The sequence below is a fragment of the Crocodylus siamensis genome, chromosome 3 (genome assembly GCF_052110815.1).
Source record: "Crocodylus siamensis isolate JL-2025a chromosome 3, ASM5211081v1, whole genome shotgun sequence".
Taxonomy (NCBI): Eukaryota; Metazoa; Chordata; order Crocodylia; family Crocodylidae; genus Crocodylus; species Crocodylus siamensis.
Window position 1 is genome coordinate 164046952 of NC_143397.1, and position 17133 is coordinate 164064084.

At 37.9% G+C, this 17133-nt stretch overlaps 1 protein-coding gene across 7 annotated transcripts in view; it reads right to left on the reverse strand.

Annotated features, from left to right (window-relative positions):
• LDLRAD4 (low density lipoprotein receptor class A domain containing 4) overlaps positions 1 to 17133 on the reverse strand; it is a 467644-nt gene that overhangs the window by 215130 nt on the left and 235381 nt on the right. For 6 of the 7 annotated variants that reach the window (XM_090039616.1, XM_090039611.1, XM_090039615.1 and 3 more), the window contains one exon: positions 12082 to 12222. In XM_090039616.1, the coding sequence (XP_089895742.1) occupies positions 12082 to 12222 (141 nt within the window). Of the gene's footprint in view, positions 1 to 6323; positions 6410 to 12081; positions 12223 to 17133 lie in introns of those variants that run through there. The other variant, XM_090039621.1, reaches the window with a different exon arrangement.

Genomic DNA, 17133 nt, shown 5'->3' on the forward strand with positions numbered 1-17133 from the left:
TCAGACTAGATGATCTGCTCAGGTCCCTTCCGACCCCTACTTCTATGAATCTATGAACCTTACAAGCTGAAGAATCAGACTCTCTCTCACAAGTGGTGTTTGTTCTTATTTTACACTTAATAGGCCAAACTCAAGTCTGTTTTCACAACTGGATGAAACTGGTCCATTATTACATATAATCTAATTTTTCATTAATCTACTACAGTCCCTAAATTCTGACTATTTTTTTAACATTTTAATTCAGATCATGTAGTTTTAAAAAAATCCATTTTTTCCTGAGAAAATAAGTGAGAAATACAAGAACGATCTCTCTCAGAATGAGAATGAAATAAATTCAGTTGTTACAAGCACTTGTGGGTCCCACATCTAAAATGTCATAATTTGAAAAGGCAGGTGCTTAAGGAATACATGTCTGCTGGTTTGTGAGACTTCTGCTATGGTATTTTTAACATGCCAGCAGATCTCTAAGAATCATCTTTTCTCAATGCTACATCTAAGCAGTGCCTTCTCTCCATTCCCCTCGCACCTCCGTGGGTGCTCCGGGGCTTAAGCACCTGCCAAAAAAAAATTAATGAGTGCTCAGCACCCACAACCCACAGCTGTTTTTGTTTGCTTGCAAATGTTAAAAAACTAAAACTGCTTTACTGGAAGCAGCAGCGCATTACTTCAACCTGGCTCTGCAGTGTCTGTAAAGATCAGGCGCTTCAGCTGGGCTTTTTGGCACTTTTAGCTAAAGCTGATTCAATCAGCTATTAAATAAAAGTGCCAAAAAAGCCGCAATAAAGCACACAATTTTTACAGATGCTGCAGAACCACACTGAAGTAATACGCTGCCTCTTTTGGGCACGTGTAGGGCTTGGCACAGGAACGTGCCAAGTTTAAATTAAAACACCGTTTTTTGGCAGTGTTTTACATCTGCAAGCATCCACCAGCAGAAACCAAAGTTGGCACCTATGTCCCCACTAGTACTTCCCCTTAGTACTAAATTCTCTCATTGGGACAGAAATGCTGTGTTCTTTATATTCAAAGCAGTAAAGTATTTCTCCAGGGTACTCATTTGACTGGACATTATGATGTTAAATTACTACTTTTAAAGGAATATTTGAAAGAAGCAGGTTTTAGACCAAACTGGATTTTGTTATCTTAAAGGATGATATGCTACACTATACAATTTACATGAGTTGTGCTAGCCCACACGCATCTTTAAATTCTGACGCATTCAGCACTCCACTTCATTTTGCTGTGACAAATAGCCAGTTACATATATTCTGATAGTACTTAGGTTGGGGCATCTTAGAACTAAACACAAAATTAAACAATTAGATAGAGATTCATGGATGTTTCTGTATTCAGGAACAGTCCCTAAGCACATGCTTAACTTTATTTTTTTAAATCAAGACCTAAACATTACGGACATGCCATGTTAGTTTTGTTTTAAAAAAAGTTAGTACAACTAAGAGGCAGCTTACTATGCATCAAAAGCATTACATTTTGATTAACAATGCACCAGTCACTTTATCTTACAAAACAGTGCAATAATGACTAAAAAAGCATACTTTTGTATTTGCTCCAAGATCTATCTTGTCAGGAAATCTCAGGAAAGAACATGCAACTTTTTTTCTGGTCATCTCAAATACAGCTCTTTGAAGGAATTTCATTATTCCAGTGGTCTCTACATTACATATATACACACACACAAAGACAGATGCACAAAGAGGAAAGAAGAACCTCATTTCTCAGTACCTCACATGAGCCACATGCTTTTAGTCTATACCAAAAATGGCTGGGTCTCAGCCTTAACAAATAACTCGGAATAGAAACTTCAGGTATTCGTTATAATAGTTGGACTTTTTTTTTTTTAAACAAATTATATCACAGTCACAGTACTTTTAATAGTACAGAAAGAAGCATCTCAAATAACCTAATAGGAACTATGGCATTTTTAGTGAAACAGATGAAAAAAGTGTATTTTATGTTACATCATCATGAATTCAGTAATTTATAATTGTTTATACTAGTTCTCCTGATATATAACTCATATGTACATATTATGTTACACACAGACACATACACAAACAACAAACACTAAACCTTCTGTACGTACATGTACGCAGAATATGCAATATACATACAACATATTTCTTTAATCACAAATGTTACTTTAAATGTGAATGCATTAGAGAATGGTTACCTAGGGCAACATGTTTTTGCTCAAGAGAAATTAAGGTTGTTCATTTTATCAGCATTATGAAGAGTCTCTGGAGGTACAGGTCAGGCATACATTTGCAGAATAAAAGAGTGATCAACTATTAGGCACTGCAGTATTCGGAATGAAGGAGGATTATCTTTTTGGCTTGTTATTTGACTTCATTATACAAATTTGTTTTTTGTTAAAGCCCCTCCTAAAAACACCCTCCATTATTGCTTTAAAAATGATGAAAGTATAAACACTCTCTTTTACTAGGTAATCCAAAGATTTCTAGTGCCATACAGTAGATATTGTTAGTGACTGCTCATCTAGACACCTGTAATACCAAAGTGCAAGCACAGTACAGATGCAACATTCATAATAAGAGTTATCATTGAATAACTCCTGTCTGAATGAATGAGAGGGAATAGACTAACACTCAAAGATTTAAAAAAAACTGCATCTAAAAATTGCACAAAGATTTAGCCACACAACTCCTACTGAATTCTATAACTAAAATGCTCAACTGATGAAAATTTTGGGAGAAGAAAAAACGTGTTATATATATTAAGATATGCTGAAGTTAGCATGACAGCCTATTTCTTAATTCTGTTTATAGAGCTCTTATTTGGCCCTCTTTCCTAATAATTGTTGCATGGTCCATTCTCCTTCTCTTCCTTTCTCTCCAGGATGAGAATTCTGCATATAGTATAGTGCTTTGTTGTGGTAGGTTTGGGGTTTTAGATTTGTTTTCTGTTTACATTTCCAAGCAATGTGCACTTGCTGTATTGCATGCTTATGTTGGAGAAGGCAGGTGAAAGGAGTGCCAAAAACCTTTTCCTTGGACCAGAAGAAGGTAAGGTCTGGGAGGGCCCTTGCTCCTATGAGAGTTTATTTCCAAGATCTCAGATCTGACTCTGAGAAAGCACGGTCTCTTGCTTTACCTTTAATGTAGAAAGCACCATTTTACCTGAAGGACAGAACTGTTGAACACGAGCTGCATATTCTAGAGTTTCAGCTGATCTTTTCGACGTGCAAGGCCCAAACCATTGGGCGCCTTGAAGGAAAAAAAATAAACTAGACTGCATAGTCTACAGAAAACCAGTACACAGAGTAGAGGACAGGTGTGACATGCTTGGGGCAAACTATATCAGAGAGAGTACCATCTACAGTACTCAGTATTAAATGGCATTTCCCAAGACCAGTGGCTTCACGGAATCAAGAAAAGATTAAAGAAACTGGGGACACAAAGAGGAAAATCCAGTCTATGCTTTCTCTGAAGGGGAAATACAGCTTAGTTCAGCTCTTGTCAGATTCCCAACAGCTAATTTCCAAGATATAATAAGAAGGCCACTGCCCCTTCCTCTCCCCGGTTTCCTGTGAAGTTTTAGTAAGTGTTTAAATGGAAACACTGTGAAACTGTAATGGAAATTCCTTACCAGGGCTGGAATTCAACTCAACTGTAGGCAGCTACAAACTCAGGGAGTTTGCATCATTTACTTCATGGCTGACATGGCTGCACCTTTAGTTCAGAGCTGTCCAACTGGCAGCCTGTGGGCGACATGCAGCCCCCAAAGGATTACATCCTGCAGGCTCTTGTCAAAGCACCACCCCCAACACCCAGCACACACAGCAAGGAGGTGGGGGGAACGGGCCTGCTCACTGTGTGCACATGGCAGGGGCCAGGCAGCCTACTCAATGCCATGTGTCATGTAGCCCCCAGATCCGTGACCCACACAGTAGACAGCCCTGGGTCTGCAGCCCCTGCTGCCTGAAAGCTGGACAGGCTGTTAGCTGACAAAAGAGTAAGATTCCAGGAGAACCAGGGATGATTCTTACACCAATTAGGTCTGCTGAAGTTATACCACTAACTTAACTGAGCCCGAATTTCGCTCCATTTGAACAATGAGAAATAGCATTTTTAACATATATATTTTGTAAAAATGCAAATAAAAAAAATAAATTCAAAATTTAGAGACAGCTCTCAGAACATGCTTTGTTTACATACCCAGACATTTTTTCTTAATGAACTGCAAAATGTATGATGATTACATTATATTAAAAGCAAGCTCACTCCCTGTTTACAGCTTCCAGCACTTTAAGGTGAAAGAGTAAGTTAAACAATTAAAACAAAATAGACTTTCTAATTGTAAACTAACCACCAACATATTCAATTTAGCATCTGGGTTTATACAAAGAACCAGAACTGAGAGCACAGTGGGTTAATTCTGTAATGGAGAGTCATCTTGCTCTTTCCAATAATCTGTCAAATTTATTAAACCTAAGTTTTTTGTTAGAAACCTTGCTTATTAAGAAAACCTGAATTTCTAACTCTGTTTTACACAGTTTTATTTATTAAGCAACAATCTGTGTACAGGAACAGAGGAAAAATATTTAGCTGGATGAAAGATCATTAAACTAAATGAAATCTCCTTCAGGCTAAAGGCTTTACCTAGTTAGCACAGCTTCCCCTTACCAAAGGCCTGTCTTGCAACTTGATATGATATATAAACTCATCTGAATAGTAAATGATGAAAAAGGCCAGAAAAAAAAAAAACAATTAATAAAATCTTCCTGAAAAACCAGGATAAACCAAGGAAAAGTAACCAGTAAGACTATTTCCAAGCATATGGTGTAACTAAACAATCAATATCTACAGGTAATTAAATGGGGGGGGGGAGTGTGCGCATGCACACACAACATATGTATACCATAAACACACATGTTTATATATAAAGTATGTGTGTGTGTTTTATGGCAAGATGATGGCTTCTCCCCCTCCCCAGCTCCCAAATCAAATCATTCTGCAGTCTCTGGATTTATACAGCTGAAATCAATAGTGTTACAATACTACACCTCTCTCTTTCTTTCTATAGCCTAATACTAGACAAGTTCCAGCTGAAATCAGTATTGACCTGTTATCAGTAACAGAGGGCCTTTTCTGTTGCCCGGTAAAGCAGGATCTGCATTGATTGCTATCTGATTAGAGGAGAGCGCGTCCTGACTTTCCCCAGTTACTTAAGCCGGCGTCTCATTGCTTGTCCTTAGAGACCACAGCTCCACTCAGGCAGAGAGCGTCTAGACAGTATTCATGATCCATCTGTCTGGCACAGCCAGGCTGATGACAAACTCTATTAGAACCGAAACAATTTTTTTTTCTCTCTCTCCTCCTCCCATCTCCCTTTTCCTCTGAGAAGCAGTAATCTGACACTGAAAATTACTATCATTGTTGCAATTCTCAAAATAGCAGTGCCAGACTTTCATTAACATCTACACTAGACTGCTAAATATTTAAAGAAATGGATAAATTTCACCTGAAGTGGGACAGCCAACCACACATGAAAGCAGAAACACAATCAAAATGTAAATCTAAGAAGTTGTTTTTATCTGTATAAATTCACTGTCACAGTAAGAGAATGATGCCAAAGGCCTCTTTAAACTTCTCTATATTTTTTATTAAACAAAATATTTTCCTTTGATTGCTTTCTTGTTTTTAAAACAGAATTATTCTTCAGAGCCCCTACCCATTTTTACAAGGTGCACTGCTGTCATGGGTTGGGGGGGGGAAGGAGAGAGAAGCAGTTTTGTACCTCACTAAGGAAAACAAAGATCTTCAAGCAAACATTTCTAACCCAAAATGGCAGTGAAGCACCAGGCTCATCAATACTGAAAACTTGCAGCCTGATGTGAACATAAATTTCATGTGATGTGAGCTACATTATCTCTTATTTTAGAGGTCAGCTAATTTGTCCATATATGTCAATGTTTATGCCAGCGGGCATAGACAAACTGCTACAAAGATACCCAGCTAACCAGCAGTTTCAACCAAGCAAATCAAGAATAAAAAGCCTGCCATCTCTAGGTGATGCAACATTTCTCAATTTGCTTGTAGTACCATGTGCTATAAACAATCACCTAATTTTCTTATGCCACTTTCAAAATACAATTACACCCAACAGCCAAGGCAGGATGAGGCACTGGTTGTAAGACGCTCTGACAAATGAACTGTGCCCTGCTAGAAAGAAGCACATTGTTTGAATTCTTCAGACAGTCCTACTTTTACAGGTCAGACATAAATGTACAGTAACTTTTCAGGGCATAACAGAGTCCAATACTGTAACATTTAAAACTCTACCTTTGAATTCCTATTGAACGAATGTTAAGTTGCATTTTTGTCCTTTTCTCCTCAGCTCAGATTTCTGTAACAAGTGTACAGTAGACCTGTAAACAAAGACATACTTGCTTTGGAGTAACTGCCCTATTATCATAATACTAAACACTTATAATTACTGTTAGCAATAATATTAATCACAAATTATGCTTCCATGATTTGATATACATTGGGCCTGCAATTAGGCATGTAGCATACTTTGCACCACACTGTCACAAGGAAAAATAAGGTGTATCTGAATACTTTAACATGGTCCATGCTACAGATACACAAATTAACATGTTAACTGGCTAAGATAAACCTTTTAGGTTTTATCTTGAGCTACTGACACCTGCTCAGTCTAAAACGTTTCTTAAGTACAACAGAATATTAATGTCTTAGCAAACGTGCTTTCTCTTGGCTGCAGATATGGCCTAATTGCCCTAATCACTGTTGTCTGTACAGGAACAAAGGTATCAAGTGGAAAAAAAAGGTTCTTCCCGTTAAGTCAGACAAGGAAACTCACCAGGCCTCAAGACTACAAACACTTACATATCTCTTTAGTTAAACTAATGTATCAGGTGGAGGACTTCAGGTCCAATACTTGGAAAGATTGAACAAGCAGCATTCCTAGTATAAAAAAGTGATGTAGCAAAGGCTGCTCTTAACAGACCTGATACCAAAAGTGTTTATCCCCCACCCTGGTATGCTGTAGTACAGTCCATGTGTCAGATGCGTCTCAGAATTATCATTCTACCCCTTGTTGCAAAGATTAAATGAAAGTGAGCTACCTCAGGGTATTCAGAAGGTGGCTACTGGCAAGCAGGAAAATGACAAAGTCACTGGTAGCTAAGGAATGCACTTCTTAGAATAGATTTAATTGTTATCAAGGCTAGATAAATAAAAGCAGAACGTTTAAAGCAGTTTATCTATTTTATTATTATTATTTTGGGGGAAGGAGAGGATATCAAGGGAACATTGTTTCATATTGTTAAACCGGATAAATATTGTTTAAATAGAAAGATACAGAATCAGAATAAGAGAAGGGGCTGCTTTGAAATATCAAAGGAAGCCATTAGCACTTTCTTACTGACAAGGTATAGCACCTTGTCTATTCGCTCTGATACACCTAAAGACAAGTGATTCCAAGGGAGAGAATAGGGACACAGGCCTGCTGGAAGTTAGACCAAGGTGCCGTTCTAGTCTATTTGCATATTGTTTCAATAATACAATTTTCTGTAAATCATTTGAGAAGCAACATACATCTTCCCAAAAGGTGCTGGAATAGAGCAAAAACATGATGATCCTAACTGATATAAATGATTGTTTGAAAATAACTCTTACAACCTCAGAATTTCTTCTATATTACTTAATTATCTTTTTGTCATTGATACAGGGATGAACAATCATGCATTTGCTATCCTCAAAGGAAATCTTATCAGCTGGGACATTTCAAGCCTATCTAATACTCTCACTGGGAGCTACTATTACAAATACAGAGTAAAAGCATGGAACAATATTTTAATTTAAAATGTCACCTCTTCAGAGCCTAGCAACCTTACTTAATATGTAGTCTAGAAACTTATTTCCTAAGCTGAAAGGATAATAGGCCATAAGGTCTATTGCTATATCATGTTCTTTTGCATAACATATCAGTACTCATTTCTATCATTTAACAGTGTATTTAATGACCAACAGATCATAAATACCGCTAAACCTCTTTCATTTAACACTGTTTAAAGACGTATTATTTTTTCTCTTGGCTTTTGTGTTTTTTCACTTTGGTTTACAATAAAGACAGTGGTTTTCAACCTTTTTTCATTTGTGGACCCCTTTGGATATTTCAAATGGCGGTGCAAACCCCTTTGAATTGTAAGTTTGGGTATTTACAAACTTTTGATTGATTGTAGTCATCTTTCATAGACCCCTTACACATAGTCTGTGGACCCCCAAGTGCCTGCAGACCACAAGTTGAAAACCACTGCATTAAGACTACGTATTTCCCCATACATTACTTTTATTTATTCCTTTTATTTCAAATAAACATTTCTCTACTAATGGAGTTCCATTTTGTGCTCTGGGTTTAAAAATCAATTAAACTCCACAATCTTATATTGATATCCAATATGACAAAGGACTCCCCATTTCACCACAGGTAAGCTAATGGTTAACCCTCTCGTAGACTGGAAGGCCAGAAGGGACCTTGGAAGATCATCAGGCAGGAAAGGTAACTGGGGGTCAGGGGACCCCAGCAAAGTGATCGTCCAGTCTCCTCTTGAAGATTTCTAGGGTAGGCGACTGCACCACCCCTGTAGGGAGCTTATTCCATAGTCTGGACACCCTGACTGTAAAGAAGTTTTTTCCTAATGTGGAGCCTGAATCAATCTTCCAGGAGTTTGTGGTCAGTACTCCTAGTTTTCTCCTTAAGTGCCCTGGTGAACAGTTGCTCACCAAGCCCTTGATGTGCTCCCTTAGTGTAGTTGTAAGCTGCTACCAGGTCCCCTCTCAGCCTTCTTTTCCTCAGGCTGAAGAGTCCCAGATCGCTCAGCCTTTCCTCACATGGCTTGCCTTTTAAGACGCTGATCATATGGGTGGCTCTTCTCTGGACTCTCTCAAGCTTGTCTGCATCCTTGTTAGAGTGTGGTGTCCAGAACTGGATGCTGTACTCCAGGTGCAGTCTCACCAATGTCGAGTAGAGCACTGGTGAGACTCTCATTAATGTTCCTAGAAATACATTAAATCCTCCTTCCTAAAAACCATCTTGTTGTGATGCTGTTACAAACCCCCTCCCCCCACACTTTAAAAAGATGTATTAACAAGGGATATCATCTGTATGATACAGGAGGCAGGACCAGACACAGGCATGGGCAAACGGGGCAGCTGCCTGGGGCTGACAGAAAGGGGCCCGAAAATGTAATTTTTTTATCATTATTATCTCTGGCAAAGAGGGGCCCAATAATAAAAGTTCACCCAGGGCTGCCTTGAGTCTAGGTACAGTACTGACAGGAGGTAATTATTCTTCTCTACTTAGCACTGTGAGGCCTCCACTGGAGTACCATGCCCATTTTTGGGCACTGAAGTTTAAGAAAGATGTAAACAAATTGGACAGAGAATACAAAGGAGAGCAGCAGAAATGATAGGAGGTTTAGAAAACATGAAAGAACAGGCAGTTTTTAACTTAGAAAAGAGAAGAGTGAGGTGGAGGCATGATAAGAGTTATCAAATAGGTAAAAGTTTGTTAAAGGGTGATCGATTATTCTCCTTGCCTATTGAGGGTAAAAAGGCTAGTACCTGGCTTAATTTGAAGCAAAGGAGATTTAGGTTATATTCTAGGACAAAAAATCTAGTTCCAAGTATAGTTTAGCATTGGAACCTATTACCCAGGAAGGGTATGAATGTCATCGCTGAACTGATCTATTTAAGAATAAATCAGGCAAACAACTGTCTACGTAAACTTAATGCTGTCTCAAAGTAAGGGGATGAGCTAGATGAACTCTTGAGTACCCTCAAACCCCCACATATATTTAATTCAGTGGTTCTTCTAAATGCCTGAGATAAGAAACAAGCCTCAACACTTTTCTAGCATGTTAACTGCCCCCTGGATCTGCACAGCAAGAAGGTAGACTGTAGCACTGAGAACCCTTCAAGGAGACTGGTCTTTTAGCTCCTCCATGTTATTTCTAAGTTTGATGATTACAAGTGCAACAGGATATAAACAGTGTTATTGTGGACCAGCTGACAAAGACATTTGGGGCTTCATAAGATAAAAACATCATCTTGAGTGCCATATGGAAATTCGAAGGCAACCACTCAGGAACTATACTAACATCGGATAAAGACATTTTGACACCTACTCCAAAACAACATGACTCTTGAGCTGAAGTACTAATCCTATCAGTACTACTCAATGAAGATGTAACCAATGTTGGACATTTTAGACCAGAGATGCTTTTGTATATTATTACAGCTCTAGAATAAGTTAGTCCCAAAGATGTCAATCGTGGCATACAACTTCTACACATACACCACTCATTGCCATTGAGGTCTTTAGAGCTAATAGGTATAGAGTTATTGCCAAAGGTTTGGTATCATTGGAAAAAGGAAATATATAATAATACTGCATAATACTACAGTCTAAAAGGTCCTCAGGTTAGACCTACAATTCTGCAAACACAAGTTAAGCAATATCTAATTTACTACAAAAAAATTCAGATCAGGACAAGCTACATACAATAGCAGGAATTTTGCATATAGGAAGAGTTGAATATTGCAAGAAAAAAAATGCATCTTAGAGCAGCCACTGAGTCCAAAATCTCTGAAACCACTGTAGAAATAGACAGCCAGTCACTTTTCAAAAATGGTATGTCTAAAATTATTTGGCTACCTTATTTCTATTTTGTACACTGCATGATTTTTCAGTGGTTCTAGTTGAAATTTAAAATACCCAGGGGACCTGCCCCCCCCCAACTACAACCAGTTAAAAAAAATGTAGCATATCAGTTGTAATTCTTTACTAAAATAGGTGTGCCATCCCATTACTTCAACAAGGGTTCAAATGGTTTGTGCTGCCAACAGGACTAATCATTAAGGAAAATGTGTGTCACATGCCTCATTCCACTAGGGTACAGGAAGTTATCTGATAGGTGGTGAAAAGGGTAGGTCTGTACAACAGATTTACAGCCAAACAATTTTCAAGCCTAGCTTGAAGGACATAGTTTAGAAAGGGTGTAAAAAATGTGTTATTTTCTTACTAGATTAAGGCATCTCTGAGCTACACTGTATTAGTAACAGCAATCCAGAAGGGGAAATTTCAAGCATCAAGGAGAAAAAATTTTGATGTCATACAGTACCTTAACATAGCAGAGCAAAAGAAACATGGTAATGGCGCTTCTACTGTACTTATTGAGCAGAGATGTTTTTAGAAAATTGTTTTTCCCTACAAAAAGCTGAATTGTAAATCTTCAGTTTCTTGCTTTTCAATAAAATGTTACAGAAAGTTTGATGCCAAAATACAAACAAATAAAATGACAAGAGCTCAGTGTGCACCAATCAATGCAAAATACAGAGAGAAAGAGAGAGAGAGAGAGAGAGAGAGAGAGAGAGAGATAACAATTATGGGTGCTATCATTCTATATCAGAAGGTTTTTATATGTAAAAAATTAGCAATAGAAAATATTCTACACACATATAAACTGAGACTCAACCCAGCCAGGAAACAGATGCTGGTCTCAGAATAAAACTAAATTCATTTAATAGGGACAACTATTACAAATACCATAACTTCTTCGTGCAGCTAAATTGACCTCAACAGCATATAAAAACTGGGAAATTGACATAAAATCAATTTTGCCAGGAGTGTAGAAAAATAAATGATTGCAGCCTGAATATTTATGAACCAAACTTTCTCAATAACCTCAGTAACTATGTATGTCCCATAAGATCACATAATCATGTTCACAACTGAAGTACTGAAAAAGATTATACTATTTTCCAGATTTAGAAACTTCCTGAATCAGAAAAGCTATGTAGAAACAAACATTACAAATTGCTCTTGATGCAGAAAATACCTTTCATTCCCACTTCATCCAGCATCTTTCCAAACTTTCCAAACTTGTGAACCAAATCTCAGCCACAAATGTATTTGTTTTAAATGACCCATGTCCCATACACACACAAATATGGACATGGACATTGAGATGCGCGCGCGCGCACACGCACACACACACACAGAAGATGTACTTACAACTGAAGATACTGGGTGGTGGATGCTCTGTTACAAGTTGACAGTTCTCTTCATCACTATTATCCCCACAGTCGTTCTGTTGGTTACAAATCAATGAACCAAGATGCAAGCATTTACCACTGGTGCAGGTGAATTTGCACTCTGAAAAAAGAAAACAACAATTTTCTAGTAATCAGTACTTACTTTTGTCTTTCACAAAACAGTACTGCTATAATGATTGATAATACAACTTGAAGTGAATTCCATTTCACACAAAGGGTAAAATGGTAGCAGCCCTTTCCTCCTTCCATTATTAAAATGCACATGCTCTAAATGATGATGATGAGATAATACTTAATGACTTGTGCTAGTTTTATCCCCAAGGATGTGTACATCCAAATGTAAGCATTCACCTGTTGGGTTTTTTTTCACCAAAAGAATGGGACGAGTTTCTCAGTATTTTTTTCTAGTCCACGCTACTTGCAGTTCACCATGGAGAAGGACTGCATCTTACTACATTATCAAATAGTGCCTTGCACACTTGGGGCATTACTGCATACAAATAAAATATAGGCCCTTAAGATGCCAGTGTGCGTAGCAAGCAACCTTTCAAATCATGCAAGTGGCAATTGCCAACTGTTGCATCCTACTGATTTCCATAGAAAAGGCAATGCTTGAGCTACTTTAAGCCTGCCTGGTCTCAGCATTTTGGCCTTCATTAATAGTAATTACATTGTTACTAATCAGGAGCTCACTTGTTCCCACTTCACTAAGGCTTATCATAATGTCACTCAGACAAGGCCTTTATTAATGGTAATTACATTTTTACTAATCAGAAGCTCAATTGTTCCCACTTCAGTAAGGCTTGTCACTCAGAACACCTTCCCTTAAAATTAACTGGACCCAGTCAGTTTCTAAGGGTTCAGCACTGGTAGTAGTTGAGATGACTAGGAGGATTAACAGTCTGACTTTTATGCCAGGCATTTTTTGATTGCTGACAAACCTACTATATGTAGCTTATACTGTAATCATTGTCCCCTTATTAAAAAGGATTAGAATAAGATAAAATGGCATTAGCTTTTAAAGAAACAGTGTAGCTTGTAATAAACAAGAAACCCATCCAGGCCCATAAAATGAATCCTCTGCTCACCCCCTCTGCGGCCAAATTGGCTGTCTACCAGCTAAATACAATTAAGAATTCATTACCTGTACCTTGAACTTCTGGATGTCAGTATTGTTTAACAAATCAGGTATATTATAGTAAGTCTCCAAAATCTCTTTAACTTGGCTTGAAGACTAGGGCCTAAATTCTATTTTTAAAACTCTCTTTACCAGAACTAAATGAATCATTTCCACCGTAAACTGCAGGATTCCTGAGTCCTGCAGGAGTAATGTTTGACCATATATTTAAATAAAAATGCTACTAATCTCACATTTTGCTCCCCCTCCTTTGGTCTCTACTACTGTGTGAGAGAAGGACAGGACCTAAATCCCTTCCCTGTGAAATATGCCAGGCTAGCAACACTGGAGACCAATATTCCATCTCTTCAATATGAAGGTATAATGCATACAGTGAAAACGTGAACTCCCCACAATTCCCAGACAACATGTGCATGATCCACTTAAGATGATGTCTCTAACTGGCTCCTGTGTGGTCCCAAGGCCAAGACCAGCAATCAGCTGACCGTTGGTTCTAGACCCGAGTTCTAAACACCAGTTCACTGAGTATCCAGACCATAACCCTGGGCTCCCTCTGCACTGGCAAGTAGTAATGGTGCAATTGAGATCTGATCCTCAATCCCAAAAATCACACATCTTGCCATGCACGTGGCATGGCAGAAGGTACAAATGTTGGGATCAGGAAGCAGATCCCATTGCACCATTAAGTGAACATATGCCCGCAGTTTTAATGAAGCTACCCAAAAGGTATGTTTTTACAACAGGAAATACATCTGTTTGTAAAACTCTTGCAGATACTCAGCACTGTAGTTTTTACCCAGATACTGCTAGTAGAGGTAAACCCTAAGTACAGGGGTAGGGCGAATATAGGAATTAGTGCACTAGCTACATCAAGGAAAAAACTTACTCGTTAGTAATAACTCCATTAGGATTTTACAGTAAGATGGATAACTTGTGTTACTTAGCCACCCTTTGTGGCAGTGAAAACGTAGCCTCAGGCTTTGGTGTCTCTGGTCAACAGTGTTCTAGTCTGTGATGTAGTCAACACGTTACCTGAGTTCTCTCAGTCTCCTAATTTATCTCCCATCATGTTCGACCCTTGAGCATGGGCAGTTTCACTGTTGTTGGATAATGAAAATTCCACTGGCCTTAAGCCACAAAGGTTCCAGAGACTACTCATTTTTAGCATCATTTTCTCCTTCCAATGTTACATCTGTAATTTCTGCCAGCACACAGGTTGTAACTACTACCTCCTACCACAGCAACAGTACCTACAACATTTTCCATTACTACATAAAAATATTTCAATACCCTCTTGAGAGCCATTCACTTGCTTGGAATCGTTTTGCTTGCCCTTTCCAGGAAGGTTTTAAACTATTTTGTCTCTCAACAAACAAATAATTCTTTATTTAATTCCTCAGCCATAACATGGTCTTGATGCTAAATACAGTATTCAGATATCTAGTTTTCAGATAAAAGAAAAGATATTGCCAAGAACTGAAAATTCCTGGTAAGCAGGCATATCTTAATTTTTGTTAAATTTTTTTCCCATAACCATAGTTCCATAAAACTTTGTCACCGGACTCATTTCTGTAGTGAATATTCTAAACAAATTCTTTTTTAGAAAAATTATCATTTAATAAGCCTTTAGAATTCTGACAATATTCTTTTGGGGGATCCCAATGCTAGGAACTGATTTATAATCAAAGGAAAGGAAGAGTAGATGAAATGAAATGGAAGCCTTGCTGTAAAGCTAACTGAAGAACTAATTTAACACTAATTTTTGAGGCACACTGAGAAATATTTTATTTGGATTTTCTCAGAACCCAATGTTTCCTTAGGGTTGCCATTTGATAAAGCCAAAGCTGCGATGGTGAATAAATCAGAGGTGATCTTTGATCCAACTTTTCTACTACAGCGTGCATGAACCACCTCCTAGTAAAAGCAATGAGAGTCTTTCCAGAACCCTTAATAGGTCCTGGACTAAATACAGCATGAACCAAGAAAATAGGACCTATCATAATCACAAAGCATTTCAAACAGCTCCAGAACATGGCATTTACCTAAATTATTGGTATAAGGATAACAATGGAAAGAGCAAAGAGAAGGAAATATACATGGTGAAAGAGAAATTAGCAAAAACCTTTTCTGTTTTATTTATTTGGTAGGTCTGATTGGGTTTAGTGGTATCTTATTACACGTTTCAACAAGATAATTAAATAAACATATTTGGTAAAACCAGCACATGGAAATGTAACCTAATAAAACACCTGCTTAATCTGAACTTAAAATCCATTTATATTTTATTTACATTGGTTCATATCTTTAGATCATTCCCTGAGCAAATCGCATGTTGAAATGAATGAGCTTTTTGCCTATATAAAATGAATTTTTTTTCCTACTGAACACAATTCAGACTCCACAAATTGTGCAAAAACTCTTGTTCTCTTTCTGCCTTATTTCTGAACTGAACAACTATAAAAACTAAAGACTTGTTTATGGGTTTGAATACTTCTTTTCCAACTAAAGTCTTTCTTTTAAAACTATAAATCAAACAAACAATCCTTTAAAACTAAGAAACTGAGGAAGTCATTAACAGCCACTTTTGCAAAAGCGGCTTAAAAGATCTGCCTTAATATTAACAATCTTATAATGGTGGCACTTGGAGACTCATGTTGGCAAGTTCACTTAAAACAATATATCAGCATCCTAAATGTTGAGAGAAATGAGAGATTGGTGGGGGGCAGGAGAAGCTAGTTTGAAAGATGAGAAAAGCAAAAATGTATGCTTGACAGGGTTCAAATTTTACAAATATTTTTAAATGAAAAGCACAAGAGACATATGTAGAGGGAAGTTCTATAAAAAGAACATGTAGCTGATGTGTGTTTGCTAAATGCACAGTATGTCAAACAGGTGGTATGCTGAAGGCAAACATCAGATACCACCTTGCTGGATATTAACATATCTGGCAAGCTACTTCTGGCCACAAACATTTAATTCTGCCCCAGTGTCTTCATGCTAAAATCTAATATAAAACTTTCCACATCTTTTTTCCTACACTTGATGTAAAAATTCAGGCAAAACATCCCTTCAAACTGATCAAAGCCAATGTCAATGAATAAATAAGTAAACAATTTCACACATTCATTTTAACAGCTCTGTGAACATTGTACTCCAAGCGGATTACAGAAGGAATATCACACCACATCCAAGTTTGGATCCAGAATACATAGCTTCTGTGAGTGTTTCCACAGGTAGGCATCTGTTCTTGTGAGTTTATGCCTACTTATGATCATAGGAAAGTAGGGGTGGAAGGGACTTCACAAAGCCATATTGTTCAGGTCCCTGCTCAAGGCAGGATCATCCCTGACTAAACCAATCCAGCCAAATATCTGTCCAACCCATTCTTGAAACCTTGCAAGGATGGAGATTCCACAATATCTCCAGGTAGCTTGTTCCAATTCTTGACCACCCTCATAGCCAGAAAGTTCCTCTTAATATCCAACCTAATATCCAACTTAAATTTCCCCAGCTTGAGGCCACTGCTCCTAGTCCTGTCCTGTGTCTATCATCTCAACACTCACTATTCTGGTGCTTGAAGAATGTTACCAAAAACCCTTCCACTTTCTCTTCTCCAAACTAAATAATACTAGTTCTTTCAGTCTTTCTTCATAAGTCCTGCTTCCCAGGCCCCTAATCATGTTTTGGTCCTCTGAACTGTACTCTTGCCAAATTGTCCACATACATTTTTGAAGTATGGAGCCCAAAACTGGACACGGTTCTCCAAGTAAGGCTTTGCCATTGCTGAATAAAGCACACGAATCACTTTGCTTGATTTGCAAGTTACACCGTTGTTAATACAACCCAGTATACTGCTGGCTTTTTTTAAAATGA